Consider the following 20,998-nt stretch of genomic DNA (forward strand, 5'->3'; position numbering starts at 1 on the left):
GAGAAGACAGAGTCAACAGCGACGGAGCTGGGAAAGATGAACCAATGGAGGTGGAGATTGTGGCAGAAGATAAACATACAACAGTGGGTTTGTGCAATTATTGATTTTGTGTATTTGCATATTTAATTATTGATAAAATTGTGTATTTATTATTATGGGATTAATTTGAAAATTTTTGGTTAAATAATTTTATTTAAAAAATATTAGTAAATTGATTTTAAAAATATATTAAATAATATTAAAATTCAATAGCATATTATTTATTATTAAATTAGAAAATTAAATTAATTTTTTATAGTAATAAAAATTATAGATAAGTTAAAATGAATTAGAATTGAAGTTTATTAATAAATAAATGAAATAGAGAGGCAAATAGAAAGTAGAATAGGGAATGTGGTTGGAGTAAGCACAATTTTCGAGGTACAAAAAGAATATGGACTGAATTGTTTATAATATAATAGAGAGTGAAATAGAGAGCGCGGTTGGAGATAGCCTTAGTACATATGCACCACAGGTTGAGTTAAGAGAGGAGATAAAGACAAACTTCTAGGAAATTTAGAGGGTTGGTACAAGAAATACTTAGAGGAGAGAAAATAACTATAAGAGGTGACTTAAAGTGGGAAGAGAAGGGAATGTGTATAAAGATGTGCATGGAAGTTATGGACTTGGAGAAAGAAATAATGACGAAGGAACTATGACATCTCGTGAATTAACATGTTATTAGACATGGTGAGAGGGTCCAAATCATAGTTACCTGGTTTGTGGAACGCTCGGTACGTGGAACGCGATACGGGGACGTGGTACGCCACTTTTCCCGGAACGCGGTACGTGGGGGGTAGGTTTCATCGGTTCGCCACTTGGGGTCATGCTATGTTTTGGTGCGCCAAAGTGGAACGCCGATGAATATATAAATTTTTTAAAAAATATTTTAGATTTTTTGACCATATAAATTAGGAAATAGGAACTAATACAAATGATTAAAATTCTTAAAATAGAGAAATGATGAAACTTATGTGGGATTTGGGATTAGAAGTTAGGACTTAGGAGTTTAAGATTGAAAACAATGAAGACATCAAATAAGATCAATAAGATTCATGAAGACATCAAACAATATTTTATATTTGATATTATTTTACAGAATAAATTTTATTCTTTTTTATTTAATTTATAAACTTTATATTTGATGTTATTTTAATGTGCAATTCGCATGTGTATTTCTAGAAAGTACAATGGGAATTATGGATGTGGAGTTCCAATTAAAACTTTAGCCAAAAAGTCAAAAAGTGAAGCACAACTCATGAGAGGTGGTTGTGCCTCTCTGTAGAGCAGACCCACCAACTGCTCTCCACCAGCTACTACAATTTAAAGCCTCACAGTGGAAGAAGGAAACCTCATCTTCATCTTCTGCAACTTGAAGTACTCCATCGTTGAAGAAGCTTCAAGGATTTGTTGTCCATCGTCATCCATATTCCGTAGTCACCTCTATTTGGAGATGAGAAGCTCGAATGGTGGGGAACTTGCTGAAATCTCTCTTCAGAACTTATATAGTTTGATCCTCGTCGCTGCTTCCCCTTCTTGACAAAAACCATGAGCTGTTGTAGAGAGAAAGGAAGGGTTGTTGCATAGAGAAAGGAAGAAGACAATATCGGTGCAGAGAGAGAGGAAGAAGATGGCAGCAGGGACCCGAGTCTTCATTACCGGAGAACTGGGACGCATCCCTAAGCATTCCAAGACGCAAACACACCGCGTTCTAGTACACGCGTACTGGAACGCGGTGCTCAGGGGGGTGGGGTGTATTAGGTAACCATGGTCCAAATGATATAAAAATTATAAATTTTGGATCAGATTTGAGAGAGTTGGATATATGATTAATCAAGGGATTAAGAATAATTAAACAAGGATTAAAGTAAACATCATCAAATAATTCCTAGGGTTTACCTAGGGGTTTTTAAGGAAAATACCAAGAACAAGAGAGAAATGGAGGGAGAATTAGACAAAATGAGGGAGATGACAAACAAAATTTGGGAGGGAAATCAGAGGAGCTCGAGAGAGGACAGAAATTCAGATATCAATTCACATAATCTCCTCTTTACTTCTCTAGTAGCTTTATATAGTTACTTCCCCTATCTAGGTAATTTTGAGTAAAATAGAAAATACAATCAAATAGAAAATACCAAAACTATCTACTACTACCAACTATATTTACTATTATATCCTTGGGGTCCTGACAATTCTCCCCTTCTTGAGAGAGTTCTTACCCCAAGAACTTACAACAACAGGCCTATTTCTTTAGCCAATCCCTACTTGCTCTTCTTCATTTTCATCCTCTAGTTCTTCCATGTATAATAATTGCTTCCTGCATTGATGGCCTAGATTAAATTTTTCTCCACATCGGTAGCATAAGCCTAACTGTCTCTGTTGTTCCATTGAAAGAGATTTGGCTGAGTTAGGGTTTGGTTGAACCCTAGGATTTAGACTTCCTTGATGCAGTTCTGAGGTTGTAGTCCAAGAAGTCCCTTCCAATTGTGGACTGATTGTAGGAGGAATTTCAGATAGGATCTTATGCTTCTTCATAATGGATTCTATAGTCATCTTTCGTAATCTTGCACTTTTCACAGCCTATTTGATAGACCTTGGCTGCAAGTTTGCAACATTTTGACCGTTGACCTCAACTCTTCATTCAAGCCACTAATAAAGCTTGAAACGAAGTAGGCCTCGCTTAAGCCAGGATTGAGGTTTATCATCAAAAATTTCAGTTCCTCAAATTTCACCTGGTATCGTTAGACAGTACTTTCTTGTCTCAGCTTGTTGAACTCTTCCACTACATCAGTCAAGTTCCGATCACCATATCTGGCACAAAAATCCTTCACTAAATTTGTCCAGTTACAGTTATTTTGTAGCCCAATCCAGCCTTGGAACCAGGAATCTGCCACATCGTTTAGATATGCAGAGATTAAAGTGATCTTCTGCTGCTCCAGTACTTGATACAAGGAGAAAAGCTTTTCACAGCACCTGATCCACCACAGTGTATTCTGGCCTTCGAACAAAGGAATATCAAGCTTAGGCATAGGGAAATAAGGTTGGTTTTGATTAGCCTGTATCCCTTGCTTTTTTCCTAGAGCTCTCTTCAAAAAATCTCTCCACTTACAGCAGGCTCCATTTCGAAATCCAAGGAGTCTACTGCCCTAGGGGCTGGTTCAAGTCCAGGAAGAATTGGATCAGTTAGGTGACAACTTACCTGATTCTGCCTAGAGAACATTGCCATAAAATTCTGCATCTGCTCGCATATCTGACTGCCTACCTACTCACGCATCTGACAGACTACATTATCCAACTTCTTTTCCATCGCCTCTTCCATAGATCCTATTAAAATCTGTATTTCCGACACAAACGCAGTCACCTGCTGTAACTGGGACTCCATCTGCTTGATTCTGGTTCCGTCCGCAATTGCTATTCTCCGTCTGAGGTTAGTGTCGCAGCTTCCTGAAAGTTCATAGGGATCATTGGAATTGCCAGGCCTTGTTTTGCTGCCTAGATTGTCGGAATTCGCCTGACTATGCTTGTTGCTAAGATCGCCAGAAGTCGCCTAGCTTTGCTTTGTAGTTGGAAAAGTCAAAGGTCAAGGAATTGCCTCTGGATTAGAATTCTGATACCACCTGAATTATAGCGACTCTAAGCTGCCTTCAAAAGTTGCCTTAATTCCTCTTCGGAACAGAAACTGCCTTCCTGAATCGTCCAGATCCAATTCAGTAGCCGAGGACAGCCTCATTCTAATACCAATTTGTCAGGATTCTAGGGTTTACCTAGAGGGTTTTGAGGAAAATACTGACAGGAGAGAAAATGGACAGAGAATTAGACATGAGGGAGATAACAGACAGAATTTGGGAGGGATATCAAAGGAGCTCGAGAGAGAGAACAGAAATTTGGATATCAATTCACATAACCCCCTCTTTACATCTCCGGTAGCTTTATATAGCTACTTCCCCTATGTAGGTAATTCTGTTACAGAATAAAACAGAAAATACAATCAAATAGAAGATACCAAAACTATCTAGTACTACCTACTATATTTTCTTTTATATCCTTGGGGTCCTAACACTTTCAGCATTATATAGAGGCTTCTAGAAGACAATGAGCTTTCACACAAGGAAATTGCCACCAAGGGAGAAACAAGTGGCAACAAATAGGGGGGAAAGATGGCAGCAACTTCAGCTGAAGCGGGAAGCTGGGCATTTAACAAGAAGGATGCCGGCCTATGGGGCTGCCACACTCAGCTGTTTCAGCAGCTTAGAGATGCCTATAAATATGGTCTCAATCTATCATTTCCAGCACAAGCAAGCTAGAGTGAGAGACTCTCAGGTGTAAAGTGAGAAAGGGAAGTGCTAAAGAAAAGTGCGGCAGAGCCGAAGAAGTGAAGGGGCTCCACTGAAAAGTTGAGGACAAGTTGAAGAAATGAGAGTTTAGATTGAGGAAAGTGCGTCTTTCGTTAGGGAACAAATCAAGCAATAAAAAAAAAAATTGGCACAGAATCTCCCACACACAAAACAAATTTATGCAGTTTGGCAAACAACATTTACGTCCACGACCGCACTAGGTGTTTTTTACTATTTTGAGAAGATTACAATTACAAAAATTATGCCCACATATTTATAGACAAAAACTAGAGCAAATAGAACAACTACTTTGAACAAGATTCCTAATTTGTTTAGGATTTCATAAACAAATCTTCCAATTCCATTTGGTTTTGGGCATAACTTCCTATTTAGCTTTCTACCCGGGTAGAGGTCATGCTATTGCCTCTTTAGGTTTTGGGGGCTCCGCCACTAAGCCCCCGGAAGGAGCGTTGCCCCCTTGACCCCCACCCGTTGACCAGGCAATAGGACCCCTGTGCCAGCTCTGTGTAGGTGTCATAAATCGAATCAACTCCACATTTCCAACATCTTTTGCGGTTCATTTATGTTGGCATGACACATGATGTTTCTACGGCAGCCTCATGTGTAATGTGACAAGTTGCATCCATGATATGTGTGCATAATGTAAGCATGCCACATGAAAGTAATATTCACAAAGGATCCTAAAAAATTATCTACCTCAAATAGACCCTTAAGATGGCTTGCAATTTAGTGAAAAATAACACTTGAAATTAACTTCATGACTTCAAAGATCTCATTAGCACAAATATATGACATGAATTCATATATAAGTGCACGTAAATACATGCAAGCATATATATCAACTGTGACACAAAATTGGATATATATATATGCATGTGTATACATAAAGAGAGAGGAGAAGGGGGGGAAGGAAGGTAGGAGAGAGACTTTGTATATGTATAGTTTCTAATCCTTACACCATAACAACAATTGCAAGCCTTTAATCCTACTAGGTGGAATTAAAGGCATGGTCATCTAGTTAAATGAATTCTAACTCTCCAACCATCTCTATGCACCGTCATCTAGTTTCTGATCTGATCCTTAAATAAGTAATTACCCTAAAAAAGGTTTTCTTGAAATATAATTATATGAACTGAAAGAGCTGTATTTAAGCATCAGTTGTCAAAAAAAAATGAAATACTTAAGCACATACCTTAAGATAAAAATCAAAGTATTAGCAATATAGGCAACCATTTCCCTGAAAATAAGGAATAAGAGAAACTTCCTCAGTTAATGAACAAAACATGATGTGCATGATAGATAGATTGTTTATAAATTAAACAAGTCGCAACTTGGAAAAAGAGTCCCAAGACCAGTTATTTTTACTACTTTTTTCTTCCAGATGATTCTGCTGAAAAGCACTAGAAAACACTAACACAACAAGGTTTCAGCGAGCTAGACTTGGCTGGGCTCTAGAGAAGAACACTTTGCCATGAGCACCATTCATCTGGCAGGAACTCTATCATTTAGCACTTCAGTATAGAGTATTTTAGGGGGAAATTGTGGCTCATTTGTTGAGCTTAGCTTAGTTTTTACATGTTTAGTTTGACATTTTTCCATCTTTAATCCTAAAAATAAAGATGTAAGAGCCACAGCCCGAGAGCTTTAAGAATTCTAAGAATTGAGAGAATTCCCTTGCTTTGTCCACCATCAGTATTCATTGTGAAACAATTATTGTTGATGCCTTTAGTTTGGTATTTTTGTGTGAAGCAATAAACCATAGAAGAGTAAAATTCCAGAATTCAGCATGATTCAATTAATAGAAATTGTCTATCCTTTTCTTGCATGGTTGAGTCAAATAATTAAAACCACTATGAAAAGATCTATAATAGCACAACCACTTATGAAAGATTCATTGTTTCTACCTGTAAGCAGGTTAGTATTAGAGAATTGATGTCACATTACTTGTGAAAAGTAGCACTATTTCACATTAGTTCCTCTTTCTTTCCACCACTCTTCTTTATTTACTTCGGTATCAAAGTTTTGAAGTAACGGCAACTATATTTTATTAGGATCTAGTGTTGCCAATTCAAAAACTAAACTTGGCTCTGGATTGTGATTTATTCGTCATGTAAAGATAGAAAATATGTTAGCACAATTCGGATTGACAAAACAATCTCAGAATCTGTTTCACAATGGCTGTTCAAACCCACTCTAGGATTGGAGCCACAAATCAGATTCAAGAATTCAGCACCTTGGAGGATTTCTTGAATGGAGAAATTATTTGGGGAGAAAATCCTGATAGAGATTTTGATCCTTCAAGTGGTCTGTGTATAAGTGCTCTCTCATTCTCCAAAGTGTATTCTTCCTATCATCTTGTGTGGCGTAAGAAAGTGTATAACTGTATTCTTCCTAGGTATCAGGTCATCCATGGTTTTCTCCTAGCACTCAGGTTCCATATGTATCAGTTGTCCACCATGTTGCTTCAATTATTGTGACACATTTTAATCTTTTAAACCTCTACCATTGCACTCTGTACTTTTTCATATTTAAAGTTTTTGAACAACTTAAAGACAAAATGACAGATCCTCTTCTGGTACTGAAAAATGTCGGTTTTATTGCTTTAATCTCCTCTAATGATCTTAAAATCACTTGAACTTATGAATTCAATTTTCAGAAAGGCTACAAAAAAAGAAAAGAGACACATACCAAAAATGATGCAAGCTTTGTTGACCATCACCCTTAAAAGCAGTCCTAGCAAATGCAGCATAGAACCTGCCCATGCATATTGGTATCAAGAAGCTATTGGCTAAATGCAAAACTCTATAACTCAATTCAACTTACATCCCCAAAGTCATCACTGCCAGAACACCAGAAACATCAGCACCTTCTTGAGCCTACCACATCAGGAGGGAAAATTATGTTATTGTATTGAACATATGTTTAAATGAATCGCTTTAGTAGCCAAACTGCCAAAGTCATGCTGAAGCATGGCTAAAAATAGCCCCTGAATGCACATTGTGGCTAGTTAGAGAGACTGGCACATCCTTTGTGCTTCGTGGCTTAAAGTAATAAAGCAGGGTGTTGACCTGAATTTCTGTGTGATGTGTGTGCGCATTTATGGTTGCAAGTGTATCCTTGACATAGTTGGCTGAGACCAAGTGTGGTGACTTGGTGCCATCACAAAGTGGAAAAATTTGTACCTTGAGACAATAGTGAACATAGAAAATGAAAGATAAAAACAGCAGCAAAATGAAACTAGCAACATTCAACCTCCAGTTAGACTGCTTCTAGACAGATGTATGCAAAAACAATCTACCATAAAGCAACATGTTCCCTTACATTCAACTTCAAAAGGAAGACTAAACAATTTCTCACCAATTAAACCCTTGAATCCTCATTGCATCAAAACAGCTTGAATATCAAAAACTCTTCTCAACTACCAAGCCGAGCCAACAATGTTGGGCATGGATATTGTTGAGTTATATGGTTATATTTATACAATACACCTAGGGTTAATCTTATGTTAGAAGCCCGTGGCCCATGGCCCGTTTAGTATTTTATATATATATATATATATAGGTGTATAGTTTATGACTTTAATTAATTGAATATACATATTAAAAGCTAGGGTTTTCTTCCTAAGCTTCACATGGTATCAAAGCCAAAATATAAACCCTAGCTGCAGCCATACAAATCGCCACCGCCGCCGACCACATCACCTACAACCACCGTCGATCACATTGCCGCCGACCGCCATAGCCTATCGTGCCCTATGTTGCACGGAAAAAGAAACGGGAAACGTTTCTAATACAAAACGGAAACGCTGAAACGGATATTCTTCAAAAAAATAGGCATAAAAAGCATCTGAAACGGGAACGAGAAACGTTTCGAAAACGGAGAAACGACTCCTCCGAGAAGTTTCCGTGCAACATAGGTCATCCCACCGCCGCCCACTACGTTCCCGCCGCCCGCGCTACTAGTCTACAACGGTTCTCCACTATCCAGCCACCAATCACGCACACAGCCGCCGCCATTGTGTTCGCCGGCCTCCAATCTGTCAACCCTCGGAGACCCACCGCCATTGCCACCGCCACGCGTTGCCTCTCTCACACTGTTCACGGAGACATTTTTGCTCTGATCTCTCTCTCTAGTGCTCCAATTGCAACGTCGTCTTCACCATTGGACTTGCCTCCTTCAGTCCATCCCAATCCCGGTGGTTTCGTCGCCATCCGCTACCATCAGTCCCCACCGGCATCCGCCGTCGCTCCAGTGCGCCTCCACGCTTCATTCTCTATGTTAGATCATCCAACCTTTCTTTTTGGGTTATTTAACCCCTTTTGTTTCAGATTTGTTGATCTTGTAGGGCTCCCTTTTGTCCAACATGGCTGGTACAAGTAAATCTAGCTCCTTCTCTGGTATTCTATCTCCCTCTCCAGTCATTGCTACTGAGAAGTTGATGGGCAGCTCCAATTATATCTCTTGGTCCAAGGCAGTTGAACTATGGTGTATGGGTCAAGGTTTACAGGATCATCTAACTACCAAGGCTGAGAATGTGACCACGGATAAAACTGAGTGGTAAAGAGCTGATGCTCTGTTATGCAGTCTCTTGTGGCAATCAATTGATCCTTCTCTTCATCCGATCTATACTAACTATATCACGTGCTATGAATTGTGGGCTTAGGACAAGGACTTATACACTAATGACATTCAACGCCTGTATTCGATGGTGTCTAATCTGCTCAGTTTACTATAGCAGGGTCTAACTCTTCCTAATTTTCTTGGTTGAATGGCCTCTATTAAAGCTGAATTTAACTCTTTGTTACCTGCTGGTAAGACCGCTGTAGAGAATCTAGCTCAACGAGATAAGTTCTTCATGGTGTGTACTCTTGCTACCATTGGTCCTGAGCTTACTCCTATTCGTGATCAGATTCTTGCTAGTCCTATTGTACCTACTATGGATGAAGTGTATTCTTGTCTTCTTCGGGTTTCATCTGTTCCTATAGACTACAGTGCCTCCCTCTTCCGCAGATGATCATTCGGTTATGGCTTCACAAGTTCAGAGTAGTGGCGAACAGGGAGGAAATCGTGGTAATCGGGGCAAACGCCCCAAGTGTAACTACTATCACAAGTGGGGCATACTAAGGAACAGTGTTATAAGTTGCATGGCCGCCCTCCTCGTGTTAATGTTGCTCATGCTGATGGTTCTCGATCTGAGTCCTTTGATGGTCGTCCACCGCAATCTATTCTTCTCATTGGGGCTGACTACGATGAGTATCTCAAGTATAAGACGTCTAAGCAATCCTCATCCACAGTTGTTTCTATCGCCCACTCTAGTGATTCCACTGCCTGTCTCGCTCAGTCATCCTCTTTAGGACCATGGGTCCTGGACTCAGGTGCTTCTAACCATATATCTAGTAATCCCCATTTGTTTTCTCATTTTACTAATTCTATTTCTTTACCTTCTGTAACATTCGCCAATGGGTCCAAAACGGTTGCTAAAGCTGTTAGCACTACCAAACCCTTACCTTCTCTACCTTTAGATTCTGTCATTTATCTTCCTCATTGTCCCTTTAATCTTATCTCTGTTAGTAAACTCACGCATGCCTTAAATTGTTCTATCACCTTTGATGATCATTCTGTTACTATCCAGGATCGCGATACGGGACAGATGATTGGCGTTGGATGTGAGTCGCAGGGTCTCTATCATCTCAACCTCCCTGCATCTCCTGTTGCTTGCTCGGTGACTGAGTCTCCTGCTCTTCTCCACAATCGTTTGGGACATCCTAGTTTGGCTAAGTTTCAGAAGATAATCCCCAGTTTGTCTAATTTGTCAACTTTTCATTGTGAGTCTTGTCAACTTGAAAAACAGTCTTGCACTTCTTTTCCAAAGTGTGTCAATAATTGGGTTGTGCCGCCGTTTGCTTTAGTTCATTCCGATATCTGGGGTCCTAGTCGTATCATGTCTGTTTTGGGTTTTCAATATTTTGTAACGTTTATCGACAATTATTCTCATTATACATGGTTATATTTAATGAAAAATCGTTCTAAGTTATTCTCAATTTTTGAATCCTTTTGTGCTGAAATCAAAACGCAATTTCATACCTCTATTCAAGTATTGTGCAGTAACAATGCCCCTGAGTATTTTTGTATTCCTTTTACTACCTTTATGTCTTCTCAGGGAATCTTGCATTAGTCGTCTTGTGCCTATACTCCACAGCAGAATGGGGTTGTTGAGCGTAAAAATAGACATTTAATTGAAATTGCTCGCACTCTTCTTCTACATCATCATGTCTCCTTTCGCTTTTGGGCTGAAGCTGTCCTCATTGCTTGCTATCTCATTAACAGGATGCCCTCCTCAGTTCTTCAGCACCAGATTCCTCAACCTCTCTTGTTTCCTGATCAACCATTATATATTCTTCTTCCCCGTGTCTTTGGTTGCACCTGCTTTGTCCATAACCTGTCTCCAGGTCAAGATAAATTGTCTGCTCGGTCCATCAAGTGTATTTTCCTTGCCTACTCTCGCCTTCAAAAGAGTTATCGATGTTATATATTATTCTCGCCGCCATCTGATGGATTTTCTGCCATATCGCGATCGGAAGCGTCCGATATGACCTAGAGTTCAAGCGCTTGAAAGGCATAGGTATCAAGCTCTGATACCATGTTGAAATTCGTATGGAACAATAATTGATTCCACCGTATATTGCTTCATTAGTCTAAGGAAATATATATACAATAAATCTCCTAAATAATCTCCCAAAACAACTCCTACTTATCTCCTATTTTCTAGGAATAGATTTTACAATATTTAAACACTAATTTACAGATTAGTTTTGATAAATAATTGCTATTGATAGCCCTTATCTAGAGCCCATCTCTTCTTTATCTTCCAACACTTCTTTATGTTGCATTTTCACCTTTTTGTAATTATATTGTACTGTTATAAATTGGTAGTCCTAGCTAGCTTTATTTCCTACGGCTAGCGTTATGTTCGCAGCTTATGTTTGCATGCCTTTCATTTGTTTAGTCGTTGAGTATATAATCAGCAGCTCTTCTGTTTATACGTGTATTGATCATTCTAATTCCAGTTTCACTTCACGAATTCCTTTCTTTTGTTTTACCCTAGTTACTACCTCTGCTTGTACCTTTACAATGACCAATTAGCAGTTATCTTTACTAAATCCCTCAAAGGTCCTTGAATTAGGTATATATGTAACAAGCTTAATGCATATGATATATATGCGCTAGCTTGAATGGGAGTGTTGAGTTGTATATAAAGATAACACTTGTGTGTGTATTCTAGACTTAGGGTTAGCCTTATGTCATGGCATATGAATGATTTAGTATAAATAGGTGTACATTCTATTAGCTAAGATATGCAAAATTTCCAATCTCTCTAAGCTTTCCAGAATCTTTGGGGGGTTTTTTGAAAGAAAATGGAATTTTACATCAATCCACTTGTCGTGAAACCCCCAACAAAATGGCATTGCTGAATGCTTTGGGCTATGCTCCAAATAAAAAAAGGATACAAGTGCATCCTATGACCAAAAAAACTCATATAAGTATGGATGTGTCTTTTCTTAAGACTCGACCTTCCAAAAATCATCTTCAGGGAGAGAATATTGTGGAAAAAAATAGTTTTTTGAATCTTCATGTTGAGGACGATACTTTTTAAAAAATCCATGATCCTCTTCCAACCATGATTGGCACTCCACTCCACTCCACTCTGATAAACAATTCGAGGAAACAGATGTTCACAAAATTAAGGAACATGATGTGTTTAGTTCACAGGTACCTAACATGATGGGATTAGAACCAGGGGGAGAATTACCACAAACGGATCAAAACAATCCAAAATTGAAGCTTCAATTTTAAACGAGAAGGCAAACTCAAAAGAATACTATCAATCCAAATATTCCTCGAACAATTAAACAATCAACATCTCCGAATAATGGTCTTTCTTCTTCTCAAGGTAACTCCAAACTCACTCCATTGGATTCTTTCTTATTTGACTTGTCCAATATTGATGTCCCTATTGGTACTAGAAAAGGAGTGAGATCTTCTACCAAACAGCCGATTGCCAAATACTTGTCATACCAGAAACTATCCAATCACCATGAGGCCTTTCTTTCCAATATTTCTAACCTGCATGTTCCAAGAACTATTCAAGATGCTATAGGTGACCCAGATTGGAAATTAGCGATAAAGGAGGAGAAGAATGCTCTTGAAAAGAATGGAACTTGGGAGATTGTGGAGCTACCGAGAGGCAAAACAACTATAGGTTGTAAGTGGGTCTTCACTGTAAAATGTAAGGCAGATGAGAGCATAGAAAGGTATAAGGCAAGACTTGTTGCCAAGGGGTTCGCCCAAACATTCGGCATCGACTATCAAGAGACATTTTCTCCAGTGACAAAGATAAACTCTATTCTAGTCCTCCTCTCTCTCACAGTGAATTTTGATTGGCCTCTACACTAACTCAATGTAAAAAATGCGTTCCTAAATGGCGATTTGGAGGAATAAGTATTTATGAACCTCCTACCTAGATTTGAGAAGAACCTCAGTACCAACGAGGTATGTAGTCTAAAAAAATCCTTATATGGTCTGAAACAATCTCCAAGAGCGTGGTTTGAGAGATTTGGAAAGGCGATGAAAAGGTATGGTTATACTTAGAGCCAAACCAACCACACAATGTTCTTCAAGCACTCTAGAGACGATAAGAGGGCTATTTAATTGTCTATGTGAATGATATAATAATGACTGGTGATAACAGGGGAGAGATTAAAGAGCTTAAGAGGAAACTAGCACATGAGGTTGAGATCAAAGACTTGGGACCCCTAAAGTACTTCCTTAGGATGGAATTTGCAAGACCTAAGGAAGAAATCTTTGTCAACCAATGGAAGTATGTCCTAGATTTACTCAATGAAATAGGAATGCCCAGGTGTAAGATAGTTGAAACTCCCATTGAACCTAACTTGAAGCTACAACCTGTTGAGGCCAAAGATGTGGTAGAAGGGAAAAATACCAAATACTTGTGGGCAGACTCATCTATCTATCCCACGCTCAACCTGATATAGCATTTGCAGTAAGTGTAGTAAGCCAATTTATGCACTCACCAGGTTCACAGCATTTTGAAGCTACCTAGAAAATTCTAAGGTACCTAAAAGGAATACCTGAAAAATGTTTGCTCTTCAAAAAATGAGGATGTTGAGTTATATGGTTATAATCTAGGGTTAATCTTATATTAAAGCCCATGGCCCATTGTATTTGTATATATAGGTGTATAATCTACGAGTTTAATTAGGTTGTAAATACATATTAAAAGCTAGGGTTTTCTTCCTAAGCTTCACATGGTATCAGAGCCAAAATACAAACCCTAGCAGCCACTGTACAAACCCTAGTTGCCGCCGCCCACATCACCGACGACCACTGTCGGTCGCGTCGCCACCAACCACCGCAGCCTGCCGTGCCACCGTCATCGCCGCTCGCGCACACCGCCACCACCGTGCTCACGCTACTAGTCTGCAGCGGGTCTTCACTGTCCGGTGGCCGATCACACCCACTGCCACCACCGTTGCGTTTGCCGGCCTCCGATCTATCGACCCCCGGAGGATCGTCATCGTTGCCACTGCCACGCGCCGCCTCTCTCGCTCTGTTCAGAGACTTGTTTTGGCTCCAATCTCTCTCTCCAGTACTCCGATCGCGACGCCGTCTTCACCATTTGACTCACCTCCTTCAGTTCATCCCAGTCCAGGTGATTTCGTCGCCATCCTCTACCGCTGGTCATCGGCATCCGCTATCTCCCGTATCCAACATGCCTCATTCTCTATGTTAGATCATCCAGCCTCTTTATTTGGCTATTTTTAACCCCCTTTTGTTTCAGATTTGTTGATCTTGTAGAACTCCCTTCTGTCCAACATGGCTAGTACCAGTAAACCTGGCTCATTCTCTGGTATTTTGTCTCCCCCTCGGAAAGGTACCCGTTCTTCTCGCAATCCTCACCCCATTTATAATTTTCTTAGTTACCACCGTCTCTCGTCTCCTTTTTGTGCTTTTGTGTCTTCCTTATCCTCTGTTTCAGTACCTAAGACTGTTAGTGAGGCACTTTCTGGTCCGCGGTGGCGACAAGCAATGGTGGATGAGATGACTGCTTTGCATTCCAATGGTACTTGGGATTTGGTCCCTTTACCCCCAAGGAAATCTCTTATTGGCTGTCGATGGATCTATACTGTCAAGGTGGGTCCTGATGGGCAGGTTGATCGCCTTAAGGCCCGTTTGGTTGCCAAGGGGTATACTCAGGTTTATGGTCTTGACTATGGTGACACTTTTTCCCCTGTTGCTAAGATGTCCTCTGTGCGTTTGTTCCTCTCTATAGCAGTTATGCGCCATTGGCCATTGTATCAGCTAGACATTAAGAATGCCTTCTTACATGGTGAGCTTCAAGAGGAGATTTATATGGAGCAACCTCCTGGGTTCGTTGCTCAGGGGGAGTCTGGGCAGGTTTGTAAACTCCGTCACTCACTATATGGGTTAAAGCAGTCTCCTCGAGCTTGGTTTGGTCGTTTCAGTGTTGTCATTCAAGACTTTGGTATGACTCGTAGTGAGTCTAATCATTCGATTTTTTATAAACACACATCATAGGGGAGGTGTATATACTTGGTTGTCTATGTGGATGATATTGTTATTACAAGTGATGATCAGGATGGTATTGTTCAATTGAAGAAACATCTTTTCCATCATTTTCAGATTAAGGACTTGGGGTTACTTAAATACTTTCTTGGTATAGAAGTTGCTCAATGTAGTTCTGGTATTGTTATCTCTCAACGAAAGTATGTGTTAGACATTTTGGAAGAAACTGGGATACTTGATTGTAAACCTATAGATTCTCCTATGGACCCTAATGTAAAGCTCTTACCAGGACAGGGGGAGCCTCTTGTTGATCCTGGAAGATACCGCAGGCTAGTCGGAAAACTTAATTATCTCACTATCACTCGCCTAGATATTTCTTTCTCAGTTAGTGTTATCAGTCAGTTTTTGCAGTCTCTTTGCACTGGGATGCGGTAGTCCGGATTCTCAGGTATATTAAGGGAGCTCCAGGTAGAGAACTATTGTATGAGGACAGAGGTCATACTCAAGTAGTTGGATATTCTGATGCTGATTGGGCAGGTTCTCCCTCTGATAGGCAGTCTACTTCAGGATATTGTGTTTTAGTTGGAGGAAACCTAGTATCTTGGAAAAGTAAAAAGCAGGAGGTTGTTGCTAGATCGAGTGCAGAAGCAGAATATCGTGCTATGGCCTTGGCAACGTGTGAATTTATCTAGTTAAAACAATTGCTTCAGGAGCTCAAGTTTGGGGAGATATCACAGATGAGATTAATTTGCGACAATCAAGCTGCATTACATATTGCTTCCAATCCAGTCTTTCATGAGAGGACCAAACATATCGAGATAGATTGTCACTTCATCCGAGAGAAGATTTTATCTGGCTACCACAAATTTTGTCAATTCCAATGACCAGTATGCAGATGTCTTCACTAAATCTCTCAGGGGTCCTCGAATTGAGCATATTTGTAGCAAGCTCGGTGCATATGATATATATGCTCCAACTTGAGGGGGAGTGTTGAGTTATATGGTTATAATCTAGGGTTAATCTTATATTAGAGCCCATGGCCAATTGTATTTGTATATATAGGTGTATAATCTATGAGTTTAATTAGGTTGTAAATACATATTAAAAGCTAGGGTTTGCTTCCTAAGCTTCACAGAGGACATCTTCATATAGAGGCTTATACAGACGCGGACTAGGCAGGCAGTGTTACTGATAGAAGATTTACGTCGAGCTACTGCACCTTTGTGGGAGGTAATCTTGTCGCTTGGTGAAGCAAGAAACAAAACGCGATGGCCAGAAGTAGTGTTGAAACTGAATTTCATTCAATTGCCCATGGGATTTGTGAGGTTATGTGGATAAAGAGGTTACTAGAAGACTTAAGGGTCTCCACTTCCTTATCAACTAAGGCTTACTGTGATAATAAAGCTACGATTTTCATTGTCCCTAATCTGGTACTCCATGACAGGACCAAACATGTAGAGGTGGATAAGCACTTTATTAAGGAGAAAATTGATAATGGGCTAATTTGTATGCCCTACATTCTAACAGTTGATCAAGTCATTGATATTCTTACAAAGGAGTCACACAAAAATCAGTTTGAAAAACTAATGAGCAAGTTTGCCATGGAAGGTATCTTCAAGCTAGCTTGAGGGGGAGTGTAAGAATGGAAATGAGCTAATTTCCCTTTCTATCTAAGGGGAATTATCTTTAATCTATGTAATTGATACCCCAAATCACCTCCTTGATTGATAGGTATATGTTAGGAATATTATGTATATTCTTCTTTCCTTTTTTGTTCTTTCCTATTATGTTGTTCTCTTCCTCCCTCTATAAGAAAAAAGAGAAATCAGTGTATTGATGATATACAGAAAATAGAGAACTTATTTCTCCATCTCCTTTAGTTTATAGTATGGTATATCTTCTAGAAGAATATATGGCTGTATTTGTATCCTAAATTGTATAGATTTCCAAATCTAGATTTGGAAACTGCCTATTGTGATAGGCTGTCTTGTATATAATTTCAGAAAACCCTTCAAGGGATAATAAGATTGAATTTTCAGTCATTCTTGACACAACCTACCCCCCAAAAGGAAAAAAAAACAAAGAAAGAAAAAAGAAGAAAGAAAACAAACAAAAAAAAAAACTAATTACAACAAATTATTATATTTTAGAGTCTTCTGATCAAGCAAAATGAATTGATTTAGTTTAACATCCATTTTATGCAAGAAAACTTCATTAGAGATGGCATATCCCAAATAAAAGTAATCACGGTAAAACTCAGAATGATGAATGTATGAATCCTAAAATTTGGATGCCCCAGGTTGGCCAAGTTACATACCGTGAAGAAAGCAATGTAGCTCACTGTAAGTGTTAGCGCAATCTCTATGACAATGTCATTGAAAATAAACCCAAGCCACAAAACAGATGCTATTCCAAACGCGAGACCCATGCCTACACTGGACCAAGAAATGAGCCTTAGAAGACAACTAAATGAGATAACAACATCAGTAGAGAATAAGGGAGAGTCTACTCCAAGAGAAACTAATGTGATTAAGAAAAATTACGCTCCGAGAGAAACTTTTGTTAGAAATTCTAGTACAGCTCCCCAACTAAAGGTCTGCCCAAGGACCATCCGAAAGAATAACTGATAGACCACTATTGCCGTCCTGAAAACAGAAAAAATGACAATTTGTTAAGGATGTAACTACAAATAATTGTTATTTATCTTCTTAAAATTGTTGACTGATGACTCATCTAAAGGCTTAATGTGTTAGAGAGAGATACTTCCAAAATTATTTTCCCAAGACCTCAGTCAAGTATGGGAAGACACTCATAAATATTAGTAAGACAGCAAAGATCCAGTAGAAGAATTCTTGCTTGCCCTAATCACCTATAGGTTTCAATGTTAAGAGAGAAGTGATTTCATTATTATAATTCTCAACATAATGAAAGAAATGGACGTCAACTAGCTGATTTTATGGCAACTAGTCGGAAAAGGCATAATATTGGGAGAGTTGAATACATGAACGCAGGACAGAAAGAACAAAGAAATATACCCGTCATTCATTAGGGATTCTCCTTCAATTATAGTACTCAATTTTTTGCTTGCACCCAGCTCTTTCAACAGAGCTACAACAGCCACAGGATCAGTAGCACTAAGAAGCCCTCCAATCAACAAAGAGGTCTTCCAGCTCCAGTCATATGGAAAAGTGAGCTGCAGAATATGTTTGTATATATTAGTTGAAATAATAAAACTTACTGACAACACAAAATAGGTCAGCAAACCTTAATGGCAGATCCGAGACAGAAGGTTGATATGAGAACACCAGGCCCGGCAAGTATAATCATTTGTGCCATACACCTCTGCAGGGAAATTCAGGGGATAGATGAAGCCACTCAATATTTACATAGCTAAAAAAAAGAAGCCACTTGAAATTTCAAAATTATAAAAATCAGAAAGTAAATTACATGCTCAAAGCTAACCCCCAATTGAGTGAATATTAACATACAGAATTTAATAGTAAAGGTCTATATCAATATATCTTGCATACAACTATGATCAAGTTCAAAGATACAGTAACAGATTGCTATATAAAAATTGTAACAGCTAATGAATGACAGCTACTGCATAATGTTAGATTGCTAAACCATTCAACTCACTGCTTCATGAAAGGCTATCATAGATTGCCCTTGAACAGAAACATGACGCAAGTGACTCTTCAAATTATTGATAAATTTTACCCATGAACCAACATCTAGAAATATTTCTAAAATAAGCTGAATTCTTGAAAGATTATTTAAGAATTTATTGAATCTAAAGGGAGATATTTATACAAAGCAAAATATCTACTCCTATCTCCTAAAAAATAGGAACAAATTCAAATTTAGATAACAGTAACTAATATCCAAAACATGATGGCCTTTATCTTTTGATTTCAAGCTTGAATCTCTCCCTTGAATCTTGGAGCATTATCCTATCTTCAGGCTTCCTTATCTTTTAAATCTTTATCTTATCCAACCACCTTATCATTCCTTTTAAAACTTGAACACCCTGTTACAACCCTAGGATTTGCCTAGGGTCTGGGAAGGAATTTGGTAAGAATTAAAGGAAGATAGGGCAAAAAGAGAGGGAAAGAACAAAGCGGACTGAATTGAGGAAGAAGAGAGAAAGACGGGAGAGAGAACTAGGAGAATTGGGAGAGGGAAAATGAGAGAATTCAAATTATTCATTAAGCTGACTTCCTCTAACTACTCAAGCCTATTTATAGGCTTACAATTGAAGATGCTAACAACAACAACAACAGAAAATGCAACTAATGCAACTAATATGAAAACACATGACATATATTACTAATATATCCTTGGGGTTCCTTGGGGTCGTGACAATCCCCACCCCTTCAAACAATTCTTGTCCCCAAGAATTGACAACTGTTGACCCCATTCCTTAGTCGATTCCAGCCTTAATAATCTGGTTTCTTCTTTGTCTTTTCTTGTGATTATCTTGTATTCTCCTTTTCTTTTGCCTTTCCACGTCTTTTTCTCCAAAAACAGCAGTACTAGGATTTGTTGCAACACTCGGTTTGGCCATCCGCCCCTTCCCTGTAGCTATCAAAATTAATTCCAATTGACCTATCATACCTTCCACCATCTCATCTCCAACAGTAGAGAGGGATTCAAACTGCTCTGGAAGCCAAAACTAGAATTGATGCAGTTGCTCTCCAACGGAAATTTGAACAAGCACAATAGCAAGAGTGTCGTTTTCCTCGACAACAAATTCCTCCACCGTTTTCCCAACATCTGCTCCTTCCTCATCTTCAGTAGGGGTCTCCTTCATTGGAGTATCTCTTACTTCCTGCACATATAAACTGTGATTCCTACCGACATCCTTGCTCGTTCTTTCCTCCTTGCTGGATTTTTTTGTTACAATTGGCTGGTCCAACTCCAAGTTTTCCTCAAATTCATGTTCGACCTGATCTATAGCCATAGAGGCTCCTTCAATCTGATAGTTGCTCTCAATAGATTTGTTAGGCTGCAACTCATTCTTTCTAAATATGGCTTCCAAGTTGCATTCTTGATCCCTTGCTTTCTTAGCCGCTTGTTTCACAGTTGCAGGCATCATCATCTTAACCAATGATCTCAATTCGTCCTTCAAACCTCTAATAAAATTGGAGACAAAGTATCTCTCCATTAAGGCAGCTTGCAAGGTCAACATCAAAGACCTTAATTCTTCAAACCTATCCTAATACTCCATCACCGATCCGACCTATTTAAGTTTGTGAAATTTGTCAATCGCTTCAGTCATTTAACTTCTCTCCAAACCAGTCACCTCGATCCTCCACAAACTCAATTCGATTAACCTTCATTTCAATCAGAATACTGACCCGATACATCCTAGCAAGCCGAACCAGCAATTCGTCCATTTGATCTATCTTTTGCTTGAAGTTAGCACAACTTTTCTCCCACGATAGCACAGCACTTTCCCAGTTTCCTCAGTTCCTCTTGAGTTGAATCCAGCAGATCTCCCCATAGAGAAATGCTGAGACTGCTTCATAGACATACTATTATCATGAAGTTCGTCTTTTTGGTACAAGTCCATGGCATAATCAGCATTGCCACCTTTGAATCCCGGTAAAGCCAAAAACTCTTCATTCTGGATGCTGAACTCTTGGTTTTGCTGAACAATGGGACTGACTCCAAGGCCTTGTTTACGAAGTGAACCCAATTATCCTTGAGACCCTCCAGTAGAACTGGGATGGCTGGTTAGCTACGGAGAAGTTTGTTGAAGTACACCACTAATTGGTCTGTTAGGGCCTTGAACACTTAAATTTCCAAAGCCACTGTTGGCAGCTAAATTTAAGCGAGAAGCAAGACCAGACATAGATAATCCTCCACCATAACTCATGCTTCTCCCGATGCTTCCCCCACCTACCATATTTCCCATTGAACTGGTTATTCGAGGACCGGCATTTCTTAGAATTGGAGATACTCCAAGTCCTGGAACAGCACTACGGTTACCCATC

At 39.2% G+C, this 20,998-nt stretch overlaps 1 protein-coding gene across 6 annotated transcripts in view; it reads right to left on the reverse strand.

Moving 5' to 3' along the window:
* The window catches only part of LOC127809667 (sodium/hydrogen exchanger 7), a 156,853-nt gene that overhangs the window by 127,121 nt on the left and 8,734 nt on the right, over window positions 1-20,998 (reverse strand). For all 6 annotated transcript variants that reach the window (XM_052348650.1, XM_052348655.1, XM_052348651.1 and 3 more), the window contains 7 exons: window positions 18,264-18,341; window positions 18,035-18,192; window positions 17,543-17,644; window positions 17,317-17,434; window positions 7,218-7,270; window positions 7,083-7,148; window positions 5,587-5,631 (listed from right to left, as the gene is read on the reverse strand). In XM_052348650.1, coding sequence (XP_052204610.1) covers window positions 5,587-5,631; window positions 7,083-7,148; window positions 7,218-7,270; window positions 17,317-17,434; window positions 17,543-17,644; window positions 18,035-18,192; window positions 18,264-18,341 — 620 coding nt within the window. The remainder of the gene's footprint in view (window positions 1-5,586; window positions 5,632-7,082; window positions 7,149-7,217; window positions 7,271-17,316; window positions 17,435-17,542; window positions 17,645-18,034; window positions 18,193-18,263; window positions 18,342-20,998) is intronic.

This window comes from Diospyros lotus, chromosome 9, assembly GCF_014633365.1.
Source record: "Diospyros lotus cultivar Yz01 chromosome 9, ASM1463336v1, whole genome shotgun sequence".
Lineage (NCBI taxonomy): Eukaryota > Viridiplantae > Streptophyta > Magnoliopsida > Ericales > Ebenaceae > Diospyros > Diospyros lotus.